The 19,394-nt window shown below is 41.9% G+C and overlaps 1 protein-coding gene across 3 annotated transcripts in view; it reads right to left on the bottom strand.

Moving 5' to 3' along the window:
• The window catches only part of UNC93B1 (unc-93B1 regulator of TLR signaling), a 56,779-nt gene extending 38,557 nt beyond the window's left edge, over positions 1-18,222 (bottom strand). For 2 of the 3 annotated variants that reach the window (XM_077250835.1, XM_077250834.1), the window contains exons 1-3: positions 18,128-18,222; positions 15,711-15,803; positions 3,995-4,109 (exon numbers count right to left, since the gene is read on the bottom strand). In XM_077250835.1, coding sequence (XP_077106950.1) covers positions 3,995-4,093 — 99 coding nt within the window. In that variant the 5' untranslated portion in view covers positions 4,094-4,109; positions 15,711-15,803; positions 18,128-18,222. The remainder of the gene's footprint in view (positions 1-3,994; positions 4,110-15,710; positions 15,804-18,127) is intronic. The other variant, XM_077250836.1, reaches the window with a different exon arrangement.
• Between the last annotated feature and the right edge of the window lie 1,172 nt (positions 18,223-19,394).

Below are 19,394 nucleotides of genomic sequence, written 5' to 3' on the forward strand. Positions count from 1 at the left end.
CTCTGCACCACCTTATCATGGGCTCCCACAGCGGCGTTGCTCACTCCAATGCTCTGACTGTTAACAGGGAGATCACTAATCCGACCTTAGCCCGTTCGGATGGGAAACGTGATGCCAATAGCTCCAAATGTATAGCACACTGGTTCACAAATCCTCTACAGGTTTTACTGTCACTTGTGAACTTATCGGGCTGAGGGAGACGAGAGAGGGATGGAACAGAGTTGGCAGCGGACACACGAGATGCAGCTTCAGAGGCTGCATGAGCCGCTACTGCGATAACATCCACAGCTGAGGTCGCGCTCTCAAGAGCGGACAACCTACCCTCCAGCTACTAATGTACCGCTGTAAACACTGCTCGTCCGCCATTGCTAGCCAGACCCTGGCGCTAAGATACTGCTGGATTGGTGGATTGCACTAAATATAATTTAAGATGAAGTGCGATCGCAACTCGGAGTCTACCATGCAGAGATGGAAAACTGCAGCTAGTATGAACAATGGCGGAACACTCAGTATATAGCCCACAAGACTGTGTCAATCGCACACAGCAACAGAAAAGATGCTCTGCAGTAGAACTGTGTCACTGGTGCACAGTAACAGACCAGGTATGGCGCTAAACACAAACCCTGTTAACTTTACAGGAGAACGCTATCCTCACTGGGGCAAGGGAACAGGTAGTGGACACAAACACAGCGTGTGCACGCACACGAACTCCTCTCCGAAGGTGCCAGAATTCTAAAGGCTTAACGCCTGCCCTGAATTCCCTCAAGCTCCTCTCCAGAGGTGATGGAATTCTAAAGGCTATACGCCTGCCCTGAGCACACAGAGACAAGTCCACACTACCGTTAGGTTCCACACACTCACAAAACATAAATGATCTTAGCGCACCGACGCGCACGCCAAAGATCCTTTTATAGACTGTGCCAATCAGACAGGACCTTGCTCATGGGCCAATCCGGAGCCGGCACAGGATCTGAGTAGCTGACGACCAACCACCAATGAGAGGTTGCCACCTCACGAGCATGCTCAGTAGAGCGAATGCTGGACTTAGTCTCATGAATGACAGCTCGCTGCTGTCTATTATTAGTTACTATAGCTGAACCTGGAGAGGCAGCGGTAACAATGCGCACAGCACGAGTCTGAGCAAGATGCTGAGACCGATGTCTTTGCTGAGCAGGATCCACTACGGTCGAGACCGCAGAGGAAGATAAGGCTTGGGATCTATCCTGTGCAGAGGAATAATCCCAACGCCTAACACTGGTGTTACCTGTAGGGGTTGCTGTATGTTCCCCCCCAGGATGTGCACTGAGGCGCATTGAGGTCATGAGCACACATTGCAGTCACAGGCATAGCTATGGTTGTAATGCAGACTAAAGTGAGTACATGTCTTGGACATGCTGGTTTTCCAAGGCAAATTTGGGGAAAACCTGCTCTGGGGTTTTATATGAAACAGACTGCAGGATGGTAGTTGTGCAGTCCGTTTCATTCCGGGCCTGGTTTTCCATGTGGCTGAACGCCACAGATTCAAGTTAAAATCCCTGCAGTATAGGGTTTGTCTGTGTCAGTGTCAGAGTCAGCATCAGTCTGATGTATGCTAGAGGGCAGAGCAGTCGGCTCTGCTGAGCTCCTGTGTGAGGCAACACAGGCAAGCGGAGCCAAGCAGCCAGGGGAGCTGAGACGCCTGGCACCCACAGCGTGCACAGTGGTGCAGTCACCCATGGTAACTGGTCAGAGGAGGACTGGCGTGTTTAGTGACTGTAAACTGAAGGATATCGTGTACTATGTAAAGCTGTGAGTAAAGAGACATTAAAACGGCGCTGCAGTCACCCAAGGCAACCGGTCAGAGGTGGACTGGCGTGTTTAGTGACTGTAATCCAGAGGATATGTGCCCAGCTGCGATCCAGAGGGTAACGTGTGCTGTGTTTATATGAGTTGGACATTAATGCCATGAAGTGAACGCAATAAAGAGACTTTTGTTTCTAACTTTGCAGGGTCACTGCCTCATCAGTGCATAAGTGTGCTAATGCTGCATCACACATGCCTCCCATATTCTCTGTCTTAACAGGAGCTGAACGACAATCCTGACTGACAATCAGGCAGGCCAAGGCAGATGTAGAGACTCTGACCCAACTGCATTATGTATTACTAGGCACTGCTCCTAATAGCCAGTTTCCTACTCCACACTGATGCGGGGCAAAAACCCCGAAACAGCTGTCTGTGGATGGATACCATGCTTGGCATAGGTGGTTTTCCTTTATTTGATGTTTTCCTTTATTGGATGCTGCCCTTCCCGTGGTTGTTCCTTCCCGGGGAAAGGCCTGGCTATTCATTGCTTGCGTTGAGAAACACGTAATGGTGTCTCCGCAGCTACTTTACATGCTTATGTATATGTAGGGCAGCCACCAGTGAGCAAGTCTGCAGAGATCCTGTATACTGAAGTTCTGGTGACAGTACCTAGACACGTAGCTGTCTATTAGGGCTCATTGAAACTTTACTGATTTTTCATCAGTATTTGTATGCCAAAACACAGAACAGATGTCAATCTTTCAATTATAGTTTTTTTTCTGTAAGTTTCACTACTGGTTTTGGCATACAAACACTGATAAAGATAGCCACCAAATACTGACGTGTGAATAAGTCCTTAGTGTCAGACTTATGCAGTTCCAGAAGCACAGCGGCATGCAGGTCAATCACTCGCAACCGTTCTCTGGCCCTGATGCTGGTACCTAAACCAAAGGCTGTTAGTTTCTGTCAGATATGAATACCCGCCATGCTGTAGAAATGCTGCGATCACTGATTCCAGCAGGACAGCAGTGTTCAGGTCTTAGGCCACGTTGACATTTTCAGTATTTGATCAGTTTTTTACCTCAGTATTTGTAAGTTAAAAACAGGAGTGAGTGATACAGTGGGGAAAAAAGTATTTAGTCAGCCACCAATTGTACAAGTTCTCCCACTTAAAAAGATGAGAGAGGCCTGTAATTGACATCATAGGTAGACCACAACTATGAGAGTGAGTCAAAATGAGAAAAAAAATCCAGAAAATGACCTTGTCTGATTTGGCAAGATTTATTTGCAGTTTTATTTTTTTCCACATATGGCATTTTGCATTTACCTAAAAGGTTCTACTTTGGTTTCATCTCATCAGAGCACCTTCCTCCATGTGCCAGCTGTGTCCCCTACGTGGTTTTTTGCAAACCGCAAACAAAACTTCTTATGGCTTGCTTTAAAAAAAATGGCTTTTTGCCATACTATCATAAAGGGCAGATTTGTGGAGTATATGACTAAGAGTTGTCCTGTGGACATATTCTCCCACTTGAGTTGTGAATCTCTACACCTTCTCCAGAATAATCATGTGCCTCTTGGCTGCATCTCTAATTAGTGCTCTACTTGCTTGGGATTTCAATTCAGGTGGACAAATTTGCAGTTGTGCCATACTCCTTCCATTTTGTGGATGATAGATTGAACAGTGCTCTGTGAGATGTTCAGAGCTTTAGCTATTTTTTTTTTTAGAATCTAACTCATCTTTACTCTTCTCCACAACTTTATCCCTGACCTGTCTTGTGTGTTGCTTGGTTTTCATGATGCAGTTTGATCCCTAGTGTTTTGGAACAAACCTCTGAGTCTTTCACAGAACAGCTGTCATTGTACTAAGAATAAATTAGGTGACTTCCGGAGGCAATTGGTGACTCAGGATTTTAGGAGATGAATACAAATGCATGTCACAATTTTCAGATTTATATTTTAAAATATTTAGAAAGCCATGAATCATTTCCTTTACTAATCACAAACACTAGATATTGAAACGTTCAAGGGGTATAAATACTTTTTGAAGGCACTGTATGGCAGTTGAGGTTGGGAGACCCACAGCCGGTCTTATCATCATTGTCCATACTTGGACTGTTTCACCGACATCTGAATGAGACGGCAAACATCGGCCTGTATGTAAGTGGGCATACGAACACTCATTAATGACAATTATTTCATTTATACAACCTACCTGTTCATTATCATCATTCAATACTCGGGTATCCAATGGCTGCCCAACTCCTTCAGCTGCCATCCCATTAATACTGGCATCATGATATAACTGGGCCATGATCTAGCCTTAAGTTCTTAAAAATACAAATGGAAAAGTGAGCTGTGCATATTACATGTAAAATCTTTGTCTGCAGTGCTGGTATCACTATCTGACACACATAATGCAGCGTTACGCATTTCACCAAATCATTTCAAAGGAAAACAAGCACCTGCTCTAATACATGTCATCTTAATCATGAATGATGCTGAGAGCGCTACACGACTTCATTCGCTATTATAGTAGTGTACACTCACATCAAACCACTGATAGGTGAATGTGTTACAGTAGAACCATAAAGCTCAGCACAAGTACTGCTAATGCTACAGCTCTGCTACTGATGAGAAATGTCACTCAAGGAGGAGTGCCCGCTACCCAGAAACCAGGAAGTAAGGGGACTGCAGAGCTGTGAGATGCTCAAGAGACAACTTAATAATACCCCTTCAAGTCCTTGATAATTGAGAAACACTAGAGATGAGAGAATAAGTTTGCGTGGAGTTAAATTATACTTTTATTTTACTAAAATCCAGATTCACCAAAGTGCAGATTTTTTGTAATTCAGATTCAGCAAAATGTTAACCCCTGAAATCATTCATACTTCTGTATATGTGTTTTGATTCCTTCCCTACTGTGTAAAATAGAACATTTTCTACATTCACTCCTTTCACCTAGTACATCTTTTCCTTTGATTCTCTGACTAAGTTATTTATTCATTAAATATGTATATGTGCATGTAATGTAGTGTCAGTGTCTATATATATAATTGTCTAAGGGTTTTTCCGTCTGTCTGTCTGTCTGTCTTTCTGTCTGTCTGTCTGTCTGTCTGTCTGTCCTGGAAATCCCGCCTCTCTGATTGGTCGAGGCCGCCGGGCCTCGGCCAATCAGAGATGGGCACAGCATGGCGACGATGATGTCATAATTGAAATTCCGCGTCTCTGATTGGTCGAGGCCGCCAGGCCTCTCGACCAATCAGAGATGGGCACAGCATGGCGACGATGATGTCATAATGGTTGCCAAGGCGACAATGATGTCATAAAGGTATACTACGGGGACATGCATATTCTAGAATACCCGATGTGTTAGAATCGGGCCACAATCTAGTATTAATATACTCACCTACCACTGCTCTCTCCAGTGTCCAGCGCCGTTCTTCTCTGCTCTAAATGGCATCACAGCTCCAGGTCACGCTGTACCCTGCATTACCCGGAAGTGACTTTTACAATGTAATTCTATGTGGTATCAGAACGTGGAGCCATGGCTTTCATTGTAAAATAGACTTCCGGCTTACAAATAGAGCAGAAAGAGCTAGTCTCAATTGCGGTGACATCACTAAGAAGCGGAGAAGAATGGTTCTGGATCTCAAAGAAAGCAGCGGTAGGTGAGTATATTAATACACTCACACTGTACTACATCTACATACACACATATTTAGTGAATAAAAAAGTTAGTGGGAGTGCTTCTTTAAAGGAATATGAATTTGGAACCATAAGGGTATGTGTCCACATTCAGGATTGCATCAGGATTTGGTCAGGATTTTTCATCAGTATTTGTAAGCCAAAACCAGGAGTGGGTGATAAATGCAAAAGTGGAGCATATGTTTCTACTATACTTTTCATCTAATTGTTCCACTCCTGGTTTTGGCTTACAAATACTGATGAAAAATCCTGACCAAATCCTGATGCAATCCTGAACCATACCCTAAGTCTATTCTGCGTCTATGCGTGCAGCTCCTTTAAATAGAACATGTTATCAGGATTTTATCCAAACCTAATGACATGCATGTAAAGGTATTTTCATGTTTAGTAAATCATTACCTTTCTTTTAAGATGTACAATAACAAATTGTATTGTGGTAAGTAACGTGTTAGCCAGAAAAACCGATGTGAATACTTTTCTACCCAATGATGACAAAAGTATTCTCGGAGTGATACCTTTATTGGCTAACCAAAAAATAATATGTTTGCAAACTTTCAGAGCACAGTGGCTCTTTCTTCAGGCTCCAGGCTATTTGTAATCTTGCCTGAAGAAGGAGCCTCTGTGCTCTGAAGGCTTGCAAACATATTATTTTCTGGTTAGCCAATAAAGGTATCACTCCGAGAATACTTTTGTCATCACTGGGCAGAAAAGTATACCTTTCTTTTAGAAATCCTATATACTGTTTTAGAGAAATCTACTGCTGAAATTGTATGGTAATGAATTGCAAGTGGGGTGTATGGGCACTGTACAAACAGCTTTCCTGCCTCTGTGCCTTTTCCTGTCTCCTGTTTTTGTCTGACAAGTCACTGAAATGAGCGACCTGTCAGTAAAAGTCAGGAGGCGGGCAGTGGGAGCAGAATAGAGAGAGAGCAGGAGAGGTGTAATTAAAGGAACCATCCACTGGTCTTACAACTCATTATCATGCAATTTAAGCTATGAATTTTTTTTAAAACCGTAAAAATGATTTCTACAATCAATGTATAGATTTACTCAGCATGAAAGCACCTTGACATACATGCAATCAGTTTTGAATCACATCTTGATAATAGGTTCTCTTTAAGCTCAACTTGTTAAGTGCAAAGCAGAAATACACCAGAAATGTACCAGAAGTGACAAGAAGGTAAGAGCAACTATCTATTACTAAGGGCACCTCCCGTGTTTAATTATGATTCCCCAATTACACGCTTCTCCATGCTTGTATATATCCTCTCAGTTATATCTCCCCTAGTCATTACTCTCCTTCGCTATGCCCAAACCCCAATACCCTTCAAAGAAATATTTCTCTCTACATCCCTCTTACCTCCTCACCTGACCTCATCTGCTGACTTCTTCCCAAACCTCATATCTCACCTTTTACAAAAAAAACAAGCTGTGCACTCTCCTTCTCCCGCATACCCTCCCACTCCTTACTGATGGTGATATAACTCCTCATCCTGGACCTCCTCAGCTAATGCCTATTTATATTTCTCCTTTCTATCACTCCTTAGCTAATAGAAGTCCCGGCAACCTCTCAGAACTAAAATTCATTCGCCTCCACACCATCTCTCTGGAGCGCTAAGGAACATATTCTCCATCTGTACTAAATTCCTTGTCTTTCACAATCACTTTACTTTTCATAATCTATCATTCCTCGGCCTCACAGAAACATGGGTAGCAGCCTCTTACACAGCCTGCTCTACTGCATTGTGTTACATTGGTCTTTACTTCACTCATACTCCCCTCCCTGGCAATATACATGGTAGACAAGTTGGCCTCCTATCCAAGAACTGTATTTTCAATCCAATCCCACCTCAACCCTTCCTTACCCTACCTTCTTTTTAAGTAGATTCTGTTCATATCCAATCTTCCTGTAATTTCCAGTGGCCATCATATACTGACCCTTAGGCCCTGCCATCACCTTTAGTGACCACCTCTACCCCTGGCTTCTAAAGTTTCTCACTGCTGACATTACCAACTTCATCATGGGTGACATCAACATCCCCATTGACTCAAACTAGTCTGTAGTCTCCAAACTCTTGTCATTTGCTTCATCTTTTGGTCTTATACAATGGTCTTCCACATCCACCAATACAGATGGACAGAACTCATCTTCACTCGCCTCTGTTCCCTACCTAACCTCATAACCTCACCTGTTTCCTGTCAGACCATCACCTACTTACATTCTCATCCCTGACCTCTTTAGCTGCATTCCAAGCCCAACAATTAGTAGCCCTCAGCAGAAACCTCTTGTACCTAGACATTTGCACACTCTATGACTTTCTTCTGCCACTGTCCACCATATCTTCACTTCATGACATAGCGACCATTTTCCTACAATGCAACGCTCTTATTAGCTATCGATGGATTGCCCTTCTAGTGCATGGCATAAGGTGAAAAATCAATAGACAACCCTGGCAAAAAGGATCAGAAAAAAGCTGTGTCAAGCCTCCATCTATATCTGCCTTTTTCTCATCATTTTTCCTCCATATCATTCAACCCCCTAATAGACCTATCTATAGCAATAAATTACATCACACTTTCCCCTATATCACAAGTCTGATACCCAGTCCTTCAAACCACGCATCCAAGCCTTTACCATCTTCTGCCGCCAGCAACTAAATAATATTTCCAGAATCCATCCTTTTCTCAACCTCGAATCTACTAAAATATTAGTTCATGCCTTCATCATCTCCTTGACTATTGTAATACCCTCCTCTTTGGCTTTCCTGCTAACACTGTCACACCTCTCCAGACTATCAGTAACTACGTTGTCCAATTAAAGAAGCCATCCTATGAAGATTTTTTTTTAAATAAATCTGTATATACAGTCATGACCAAAAGGGTTGTCACACTTGAAATTGTTACAGTAAATGAAGTATTCATCCCAGAAAATTATTGCAATTACACGTTTTGCTATACACATATTTATTTCCTTGGTGTGTATTGGAACAACAAAAAAACAGAAAGAAAAGAAAAAAATGGACATATTTTCACAGAAAACCCCCAAAATGAGCAGGACAAAATTGTTGGCACCTTTCCAAAATTGTAAACAACATTGTTTCAATTTCGTGATGCTCGTTTAAACTGACCTGTGGCAAGTAGCAGGTGTGGGCAATATGAAAATCACACCTGAAACCAGATTAGAAGGGGAGAAATTGACTCAATATTTGCATTGTGTGTCTGTGTGTACCACACTATGCATGGAGAACAGAAAGAGGAGAAGAGAACTGTCTGAGGACTTGAGAACCAAAATTGTTGATCAATATCAACACTCTAAAGGTACCGTCACACTCAGCAACTTTGCAAAGAGAATGACAACAATCCGTGACGTTGCAGCGTCCTGGATAGCGATCTCGTTGTGGTTGACATGCAGCAACGATCTGGATCCCGCTGTGCCATCGCTGGTCGGAGCTAGAGGTCCAGAACTTTATTTCGTCGCCAGGTCGGCGTGTATCGTCATGTTTGACATCAAAAGCAATGACGCCAGCAACGAGCATAGGGGGCGTCACAGCGTCTCCTTCTAGCCAGTCGGTACACTCCAGCTGTTTGACATGGAGCTACCAACCAGCGAGAACGAGAAATGAGTCGCCGTTACGTCACTGGATCGCTCCTGCATCGTTCTGGAGTTGCTGTGTTTGACGTCTCTACAGTGATTTAAACAGCGACGCTCCAGCGATCTAGTTTAGGTCGGCTCGTTGTCTATATCGCAGCAGCGTCGCTGAGTGTGACGGTACCTTAAGGTTACAAGTCCATCTCCAGAGATCTTGATGTTCCTTTGTCCAAGGTGCTCAACCTAATCAAGACATTTACAACCCATGGCACTGTAGTTAATCTCCTTGGACGTGCATGGCAGAGAAAAATACAAGGCAGGATAATCTGGGTGGTGGATAAGCAGCCACAATCAAGTTTGAAAAAATTCAAGCTGTCATGCAGGGTCAGGGTGCATCAGTGTCTGTGAAAAATATCCTTCGACGTGAATTAAATGAGTCGCTACGACAGGAGAACCAGGAGAACCCCACTGCTGACACGGAGACATAAAAAAAGCTAGACTGCAGTTTGCCACAATATACGTGAGTAAGCCAAAATCCTACTGGTAAAGATTCTTGTGGACAGATGAAACCAAAATAGAGCTTTTTGATAAAGCACATAATTCTACTGATTACTGAAAACAGAATGAGACCTACAAAAAACAGAGCACAGTACATAAAGTCAAATATAATGGAGATTCAAAGAAGTTTTGGGGTTGCTTTGCTGCCTCGGGTACTGGGTGCCTTGACTGTGTACAAGGCATCATGAAATCTGAAGATTACCAAAGGATTTTAGTTCTCAATTTAGTGCCCAGTGTAAGAAAGCTGGGTTAGCGTTGGTCTTCCAGCGAGATTGTGACCTCAAACATACTTCAAGAAGCAAGCGGAAATGAATGGAAACAAAGAGCTGGAGCATTCAGCAATGAGTCCAGATCTAAATTCCATTGAACACTTGTGGAGAGATCTTAAAATTTCTGTTGGGAGAAGGCACCTTTCATATATGAGAGACCTGGAGCAGTTTGCCAAAGAAGAGTGGTACAAAATTCCAGTTGAGAGGTGTAAGAAGATTGTTGATGGTTATAGGGAATGATTCATTGCAGTTATTTATTCGAAAGAGTGTGCAACTAAATATTAAGTTGAGGGTTACAACAATTTTGCCCGGCCCATTTTTGGGGTCTTGTGTGAAATTATGTCCAATTTGCCTTTTTTTCTGTTTTTTTTGTGCTGTTCCAATACACACAAAGGAAATAAACATGTGTATAACAAAACGTGTAATTGCAATAATTTTCTGTGAGAAATACTTTATTTCCTGGAACAATTTAAAAGGTGCCAACACTTTAGGCCATAACTGTATACATGTACAGAGCTATAATAGAATGGTTTCGATCAAAGCATATTCATGTGTTTGAATGTTCCAAAGTCCAGACCTAAATCCCATTGAAAATCTGTGGCACGACTTGAAAATTACTGATCACAGACGCTCTCCATCCAATCTCACTGAACTAGAGCTAGTTTGCAAAGAAGAATGGGCAAAAATTCAGCCTCTAGAAAAGCAAAGCTGGTAGAGATATACCCAAAAAGACTTGCAATAGTAATTGCAGCGAAAAGGGATTCTGCAAAGTATTAACCAAGAGACGCTGAATACAAATGCACTTCACAATTTTCAGATTTATATTCTGAAAACAATTAGAAGGCCATGTATCATTTCTAGTGATGGGTGAGCATGCTCGGCACTGCTAGGTCCTCGATCGAACATCTTGGTGCTCGAGATGCTCTGTACTCGATCGCGTATCCACCTACTCAGGTGCCATGCTTGATTCCCCATCCTGCATATTTTGCAGCTTATTTTCAGCCACTAAACATGGGAGGATTGCCTGCCAATCACTGTAATGCTGTATCACGTCATTGGGTCTATATAAGTTAGGGTGACGTAATGATGGCTATACTGTACCCGGAAAAAGAATTGGTATGGTCGCTGTAAAAGGGAAATTGAGCATTATAGGCCTTGGTGGAGAAACCTAAAACCAACAGTCCTTATCAGTGCTCCATCTGTTCTATTCTATTCTATTCAATACCGCTGTGAGCTGTACTATTTAGTGTACAAAAAGCTGGTGCAGAAGAGAGAGTGCATTACAGGTGTTGCTGAAGAAAAAATTCCTTTACAGGGCATCATCTATTCTAATTTAGTCCCTAATAATAATGCTGTTAGCTCTAATTAGTGTAGGAATAGCTTCTGGAGAAGGGATAGCTGTGCATTAAAGGCATATAGGCAGGGTTTATAGCCTTACAGACCTTGCTGCTGCAACCTAACACCATCAGTGTCTATCAGGGTTACATCTATTCTATTCCCTGTTAGCTGCATTTAGTGTAGGGGTAGGTGTTGGAGCAGGGATAGTTTTGGATTAGAGGAGGACAAGAAAATGAAGAAACCATAAAGATTATACCCTTTTTGGGATGGAAAGGGGTGCATGAGAATACACCAGAAAAAAAGGAACATTTGAATTGGGTTTAAGTCCCGCTGCTGTCATCCTCTGTGGTTGAGAAGTCTTGACCAATCCAGGTCAAAATGCATGACTAAGGGTGCCTGATTGCCCTCCAAAAATCTGGAGTGAGGGCCAAATGATAAACCTGTTGATATGGTGTAGAAGGAGGAGGACAAGAAAAATAATATATCATGGACCATATACCCTTTTTGGGGTGGGAAAAGGTGCAAGGGAATACACCAGAAAAAAAGCAACATTTAATTTGGCTCTATGTTCATCTGCTGTCATCTGCTGCGGTTGAGAAGTCTTGGTCAATCCAGACATTGTTCATATTGAGAACAGTCATCCTGGCAGCATTTTCAGTTGACAGATGAATGCGCCTTTTAGTTTTTATACCCGTAGTGGCACTAAAGACCCACGGAATCAACTTAAGCAGGGAGGGAGCAGTGAATGAGGCCTGGGAGACTCTGATTTGGCAGTCTATGGCAATTAAAATAAGTGAGGGCCACTGATAGCCCTCCAATATATATGACCGAGGGCTGCCCGATTTCAATCCCAAAATGTATGAGTGACGGCTGCCTGATGACCATCCAATATGTATGAATGAGGGCCGCCATATGGAGTGAGGGACACATGATAACCCTGTTGATATGGTATAAGAGGAGAACAAGAGAAATAAAAAATATGAGCCATATATCCGTTTTGGGGAGGAAAGGAGTGCATGGGAACACATCAGAAAAAAAAGGAACATTTGATTTGACTTTATGTTCCACTGCTGTCATCCATGGGGGTTGACGAGTCTTGGCCAACTCAGGCCTTGCTCATTTTGAGAACAGTCAGTTGGACTGCATTTTCAGCTGACAGGCTGATGTGTCTATTAGATATTATGCCTTTGGTGGAAGTAAGAACCCACAGAATCAACTTAAGTAGGGAGGAAGCAGTGACTGCAGCCTGTGAGCCTCAGATTTGCCTCAACTCAATAAAAATAAAGATGCATTCATACAATGGGAGAAAGGCCCAAATGCACCTTTTGTGAATAAGTTCCCCCCACATTGTTCATTAATTTTCATTGACAAAGGTCTTCAATCAGATAAAAAAACATATGCAGGGTAATCAATACAGAGGAGGACAATTTTATATTACAGGATGATTTATGTAAACTAGAAGCTTGGGCTGATAAATGGCAAATGAGCTTTAATGGGGATAACTGTAAGGTCATGCACTTGGGTAGAAGTAATAAGATGGTATAACTATGTGTAATTCTAACATTCTGGGCAAAACCGTCAATGAAAAAGACCTGGGAGTATGGGTGGATGACAAACTCACATTTAGTGGCCAGTGTCAGGCAGCTGCTACAAAGGCAAATAAAATAATGGGATGTATTAAAAGAGGCATAGATGCACATGAGGAGAACATAATTTTACCTCTATACAAGTCACTAGTTCGACCACACTTAGAATACTGTGCACAGTTCTGGTCTCCGGTGTATAAGAAAGACATAGCTGAACTAGAGCGGGTGCAGAGAAGAGCGACCAAGGTTATTAGAGGACTGGGGGGTCTGCCATACCAAGATAGATTATGTGTGAATGTAGCCTACGGGTGGAGGAGGCTGGTTTATTTTTCTCTCTTTTTTTAATTTGCCTTACATACAAGTCATTATACTTGCAAGAATGTTTTCTAACATTTTTTTCCTGTAAAATCTATTTTATCTTCGGTTTTGGATGTTTTATTGTCAGTCTGTAAAAGTGACTGATGAATCAAGTCATCTTCCCCATGCTGTCCCCAGTCTATTTGAACACTTTTTCCATCCATTTCAGCAATTATAATGTCCCTAAGACCTCCTTGGATGGTCTGCTTGAAAAATGTTCGCATTTCTCACTGACTTCCATTATACTCGTTACTTGAGTTGAGCAGCCCGACATGCTCAATTCCAGTAACAAGCACCTGGGCATTTTAGTGTTCCCCCATCAATAATCATTTCCTGTACAATTTACAAATACTTACCACTTTGTTGGTATGTCACAGAAAATCCCAATAAAATACATTTAAGTCTGTGAGTGTAGTTCTGTGCTTTAACACGTCCTGCCGTCTGCCACATTTGGAACATTTAAACACAACCTAAAGCCCATCTCTTCAGGAAGGTCTACAGCCTGTAATGACCCCACTGCCAGCTCACCACCTCCATCGGAGCTGCTGCCTCCGCCCCCCCCTACTGTCACTTCCCCACCACCATGTAGCTTTTAAAGCCATTAGAGCAGGGTCTGTTCCTTCTGTACCAGGCTATCACAGTTAGTTTATTCACTGTAATTTCTATCTGTATTTTTTATGTAAATCATTTTCACATGTACAGGACCATGGAGTCAATGGCGCCCTAAATAATATAATAATAATAATAATAATAATAAAATTTATAAAGCCAGTGTCTGTGGTTCGGGCAGCATGTATCTGATGTCATGTTCCCTTTAACACCAATCCGTAATGTAAATCCAACAGTTGTTGCAGAGGGCATGTCCACACGGCTAATTTTTCACATGGATTTAGATGTGTTTTCTGCAATGAAATCAGCCTGAATTCTACCTTCCATTTTTAATGGTTGACTCTGCAGGCCACATTTCACAGATGCTTGAATTTTGAAATCCACAAAAAAAGTCAGTTCTTTAAGTCGTTTCCAGATGACTCAAGCAAGCCAGATATAATTATTGTGTACATCTACTATTAATGCAAATCAGCAGCAAAATCATAGGATCATCCTTGGATTTTAGCACCTATTTTTTTAAAAAAAAAATCTGTGTCTGATTTTTAAGCATAAAAAAGACCGAATTTACATGATCTGAAGGTTTTCCATGCCATTCTAACTCACATGAAGATCTGGAAATTCCAGTTGGGCTACAATAGGTTTCACATACTGAGCAGAAGTAGGTATGTATAGAGATGCAGACAATTAGCTATCAGCAATGGTAATTTGCATAAAACAATCTTGTATGATCTTGTAGGAAATGATTTGATTCACAATGTACTGTATGAAAGGACTGCAAATTGAAGAAATCTTTAGGAAATACAGCTCTGGCAAAAATTAAGAGACCACTGAAAAATGATCGGTTTGTCTGATTTTTCTTTATATAGGTATATTTTTGAGTTAAATGTAAATTTTTCTTTAATTCTATAAACTTCTGACAATATGTCTCGGAATTTCCAAGCAATAAATTTTGTATTTTTTTTTCTGAAAAGGAGAAATGGTCAAAATTACAAAAAAAAAAACAGTGCTTTCAAATCTCAAATAATGCAAAGAAAACAAGTCCATAATCATTTAGAAACAACAATATTAATGTTTTAACTCAGGAAGAGTTCAGAAATCAATATTTTGTGGAATAACCATGATTTTCAATCACAGCTTTCATGCGTCTTGGCATGCTTTCCACCAGTCTTTCACACTGCTCCTGACGCAAAAATGTAAGCAGTTCTTCTTCGTTTGATGGCTTGTGACTATCCATCATCCTCTTGATTACATTCCAGAGGTTTTCAATGGGGTTCAGGTCTGGAGATTGGGCTGCCCATGACAGGGTTTTGATGTGGTGGTCTCTTAATTTTTGCCAGAGCTGTATATTGCTCTGTGTGTTACCTCCACGCCTCCTTATCCTTACATTGTGATGTGATGAACTGATATATTTTGCAGTCTGCATGTGCACCATTACTTGCAATGCAATAATGCCAGAAAACAGGAATGACAGTGAAATAAAAAATGTGCCCTTTTTCTATGTGAGGCTAGTTTCATATTTGCGGATGAGGGCTTTGCGGAAGACTGCGTAGTTCCTCTGTTAAGCCCCACCCACTGCCGTGCCTCTTCCTTCAGCTCCGCCTACATTGGCATGCGTCCTGTGTACCCTATCTTTAACATTGGGTACGCAGGCCATGCGGATGTATGCGGATGCCTCCTCATGCATCGTTTTCACGCTGCGCAGACCTGCGTTAAAGATAGGGTACACGGGACGCATGCCAACGTAGGCGGAGCTGATGGAAGAGGTGCTACAGTGGGCAGGGCTTAAAGGAGGAACTACGCAGCCCTCCGCAAATGTTAAACTAGCCTTAGGAAAACGTTGGTGCTATAAAATGAACTTTCTTTAGAGCCTGCAGGTGGACTACTTATTGTCAGCCATCAGATGCTCTGGAGCATTACCTGTAAGGACCAGGTGTCCAGGTTACATAAGATATTGCGGCACAAGGCTTCCACGCTCCAGTGCAGTGCTCGTCATATACAGGGTGATTTCCCCTATAATTAGAAAATGACTCGATTAATAATCAGCAGATTATTCAGCCATTACATAAAAGAACCATTTTAACAGCTGAAAATAATAAATGTCCAGCTAAATAAAACCATCCTGACATCTACACTTGTAAGACAAATGTAAAGGACATGGTCATTTGTTTAATAGGGTAGTGGGGACTACAGGTCCTTCTCAAAAAATTAGCATATAGTGTTAAATTTCATTATTTACCATAATGTAATGATTACAATTAAACTTTCATATATTATAGATTCATTATCCACCAACTGAAATTTGTCAGGTCTTTTATTGTTTTAATACTGATGATTTTGGCATACAACTCCTGATAACCCAAAAAACCTGTCTCAATAAATTAGCATATCAAGAAAAGGTTCTCTAAATGACCTATTACCCTAATCTTCTGAATCAACTAATTAACTCTAAACACATGCAAAAGATACCTGAGGCTTTTAAAAACTCCCTGCCTGGTTCATTACTCAAAACCCCCATCATGGGTAAGACTAGCGACCTGACAGATGTCAAGAAGGCCATCATTGACACCCTCAAGCAAGAGGGTAAGACCCAGAAAGAAATTTCTCAACAAATAGGCTGTTCCCAGAGTGCTGTATCAAGGCACCTCAATGGTAAGTCTGTTGGAAGGAAACAATGTGGCAGAAAACGCTGTACAACGAGAAGAGGTGACCGGACCCTGAGGAAGATTGTGGAGAAGGACCGATTCCAGACCTTGGGGAACCTGAGGAAGCAGTGGACTGAGTCTGGTGTGGAAACATCCAGAGCCACCGTGCACAGGCGTGTGCAGGAAATGGGCTACAGGTGCCGCATTCCCCAGGTAAAGCCACTTTTGAACCATAAACAGCGGCAGAAGCGCCTGACCTGGGCTACAGAGAAGCAGCACTGGACTGTTGCTAAGTGGTCCCAAGTACTTTTTTCTGATGAAAGCAAATTTTGCATGTCATTCGGAAATCAAGGTGCCAGAGTCTGGAGGAAGACTGGGGAGAAGGAAATGCCAAAATGCCTGAAGTCCAGTGTCAAGTACCCACAGTCAGTGATGGTGTGGGGTGCCATGTCAGCTGCTGGTGTTGGTCCACTGTGTTTCATCAAGGGCAGGGTCAATGCAGCTAGCTATCAGGAGATTTTGGAGCACTTCATGCTTCCATCGGCTGAAATGCTTTATGGAGATGAAGATTTCATTTTTCAGCACTACCTGGCACCTGCTCACAGTGCCAAAACCACTGGTAAATGGTTTACTGACCATGGTATTACTGTGCTCAATTGGCCTGCCAACTCTCCTGACCTGAACCCCATAGAGAATCTGTGGGATATTGTGAAGAGAAAGTTGAGAGACGCAAGACCCAACACTCTGGATGAGCTTAAGGCCGCTATTGAAGCATCCTGGGCCTCCATAACATCTCAGCAGTGTCACAGGCTGATTGCCTCCATGCCACGCCGCATTGAAGCAGTCATTTCTGCCAAAGGATTCCCGACCAAGTATTGAGTGCATAACTGAACATTATTATTTGATGGTTTTTTTGTTTGTTATTAAAAAACACTTTTATTTGATTGGCCGGGTGAAATATGCTAATTTATTGAGACAGGTTTTTTGGGTTATCAGGAGTTGTATGCCAAAATCATCAGTATTAAAACAATAAAAGACCTGACAAATTTCAGTTGGTGGATAATGAATCTATAATATATGAAAGTTTAATTGTAATCATTACATTATGGTAAATAATGAAATTTAACACTATATGCTAATTTTTTGAGAAGGACCTGTAAGTGTAGTTAATGTGCAATCACTCACCAATATATTATATGCAGAATAAAAAAATGAAACATTATTACTGATGTAAAAAAAGTTCCATTATTGAAAATGTCTGTGTGTAAGTATCAGAGGTGTAGTGACTGACAAGGTGAGTCTTGTTAGATGAGGACTTGTGTGTTTCAGGCAGGATATGCATGGCCAGGATCCTCTACAAAATTAAGTACCCATTTGTTCAAAAATTCAACGTGAGTCGCTGCTCCTGGACCCTACAAGTTGGGATCTTACAATTCTGCCTGACATGAGGGTAGAAGTTCCCAAAACAAAGGAAGACATACATCATTAAAAGACTGCACATTACCACATAACTTGTTGAATGTCCCAAGTACATGTAACCAAAGCACGCAGGCTGTAACTACGAAGATTATCTGATGAGTGCCCCATGCACTCGCTATTTTCTCATGTCTTTTCAGCTTTGCTCGATTCGTACGACACCAGCGACCAGATATTTGCACAATTATTATTCATAGTATACAGACTTTCTGATACCTGTAATGCTTGCAGGGTCTTCCACTCCCCCTCCAGTTTCTTTATGCTTCCTTCTTGAACTGAAAGAGGAAGCAGCACTGGGAGGGGAGTGATCGGCAGGAGGAGGGGATGGGGCTAGCCTCACAGGCCAGCATTGCTGCATCACCAGACAACACTGGCTTACCAGGCGGCCGCTGCTGACTGACAGCTGCTTTTACTTCCTTGAATCTGTTCCTCTTCTTCATAAATGTGTGTAGGCAACTGAAGAAAGGACCAATATGCAGCTTATTAACCCCTTATAGGTGCGCCCATTTTGGGCCTATTTTTCATGATTTTTTATTCTGCAGCTCAATACAATAATTGACAATACACAATTTATTAAGTGTATGTTAAAAACAAAACAGAGAGCACTTCATAGGGCGAAACTCGGCACAACATATAAAAAAGAAGAGTATAGAATGCGCTCACCTGTGAAGGATAGGTGGTGTGGGGTAGCTGCCAAACGTCCTGCACCCAAGTGCTGACAGGCTTCAGTATAAGAATTCATGGGGGGGCAGAAAGCAGAAAAATGTAAGGTTATCTGTCCGCACGTACCCACGATATCAGTGAGTTAAGAAGCAGTAGTTCCTCTATGCTTTGTGATTAGACAAGGTGTGTGACAAACTACGCATTTTGGGATGGACTGTCCCCTTCATCAGGTTTAGGCTATGTGCCCACGTTGCGGATTTGCATCAGGAATTTTTTGTGCGGATTCTGCATCTCTTGGCAGAAAACGCAGGTGCGGATTTGACGTGTATTTTGTGCGGATTTTCTGCAGATTTACTGCAGATTTTGTGCGGATTTACTCCGTTTTTTACCCCTGTGTATATCTATAATGGAATGGGTACAAAAAAGTTGCACCACTAGCACAGCATTTTTTTTTTCCTATTGATTTACATTGTACTGTAAATCACTTGCGGATCTGCAGCGTTTCTGCAAGGCAAAAAACGCTGCGGATCCGCAGGAAATCCGCAACGTGTGCACATAGCCTAAAACAGCACCAATGTACCGAAATTATGTTTTTGTTACACAGGAAAAATCAACAACAAAAATAAATATTTGCCATTTTCTGAGACCCATATCTCTTTTATTCATTTATAAGCAGAATTGTTTTTTACAGTTATTTCTTTTTCCAGGGCAAGATGCATTTTTCATTGGTATCACTGAACACTTTTAATTTATTTTTTTTGTGAGGTTGGGTGAGCAAAACGTAGCAATTGTAATATTGCTTTTCATATTTATTTCTTAC

This window comes from Ranitomeya variabilis, chromosome 4 (assembly GCF_051348905.1).
Source record: "Ranitomeya variabilis isolate aRanVar5 chromosome 4, aRanVar5.hap1, whole genome shotgun sequence".
Taxonomy (NCBI): Eukaryota; Metazoa; Chordata; class Amphibia; order Anura; family Dendrobatidae; genus Ranitomeya; species Ranitomeya variabilis.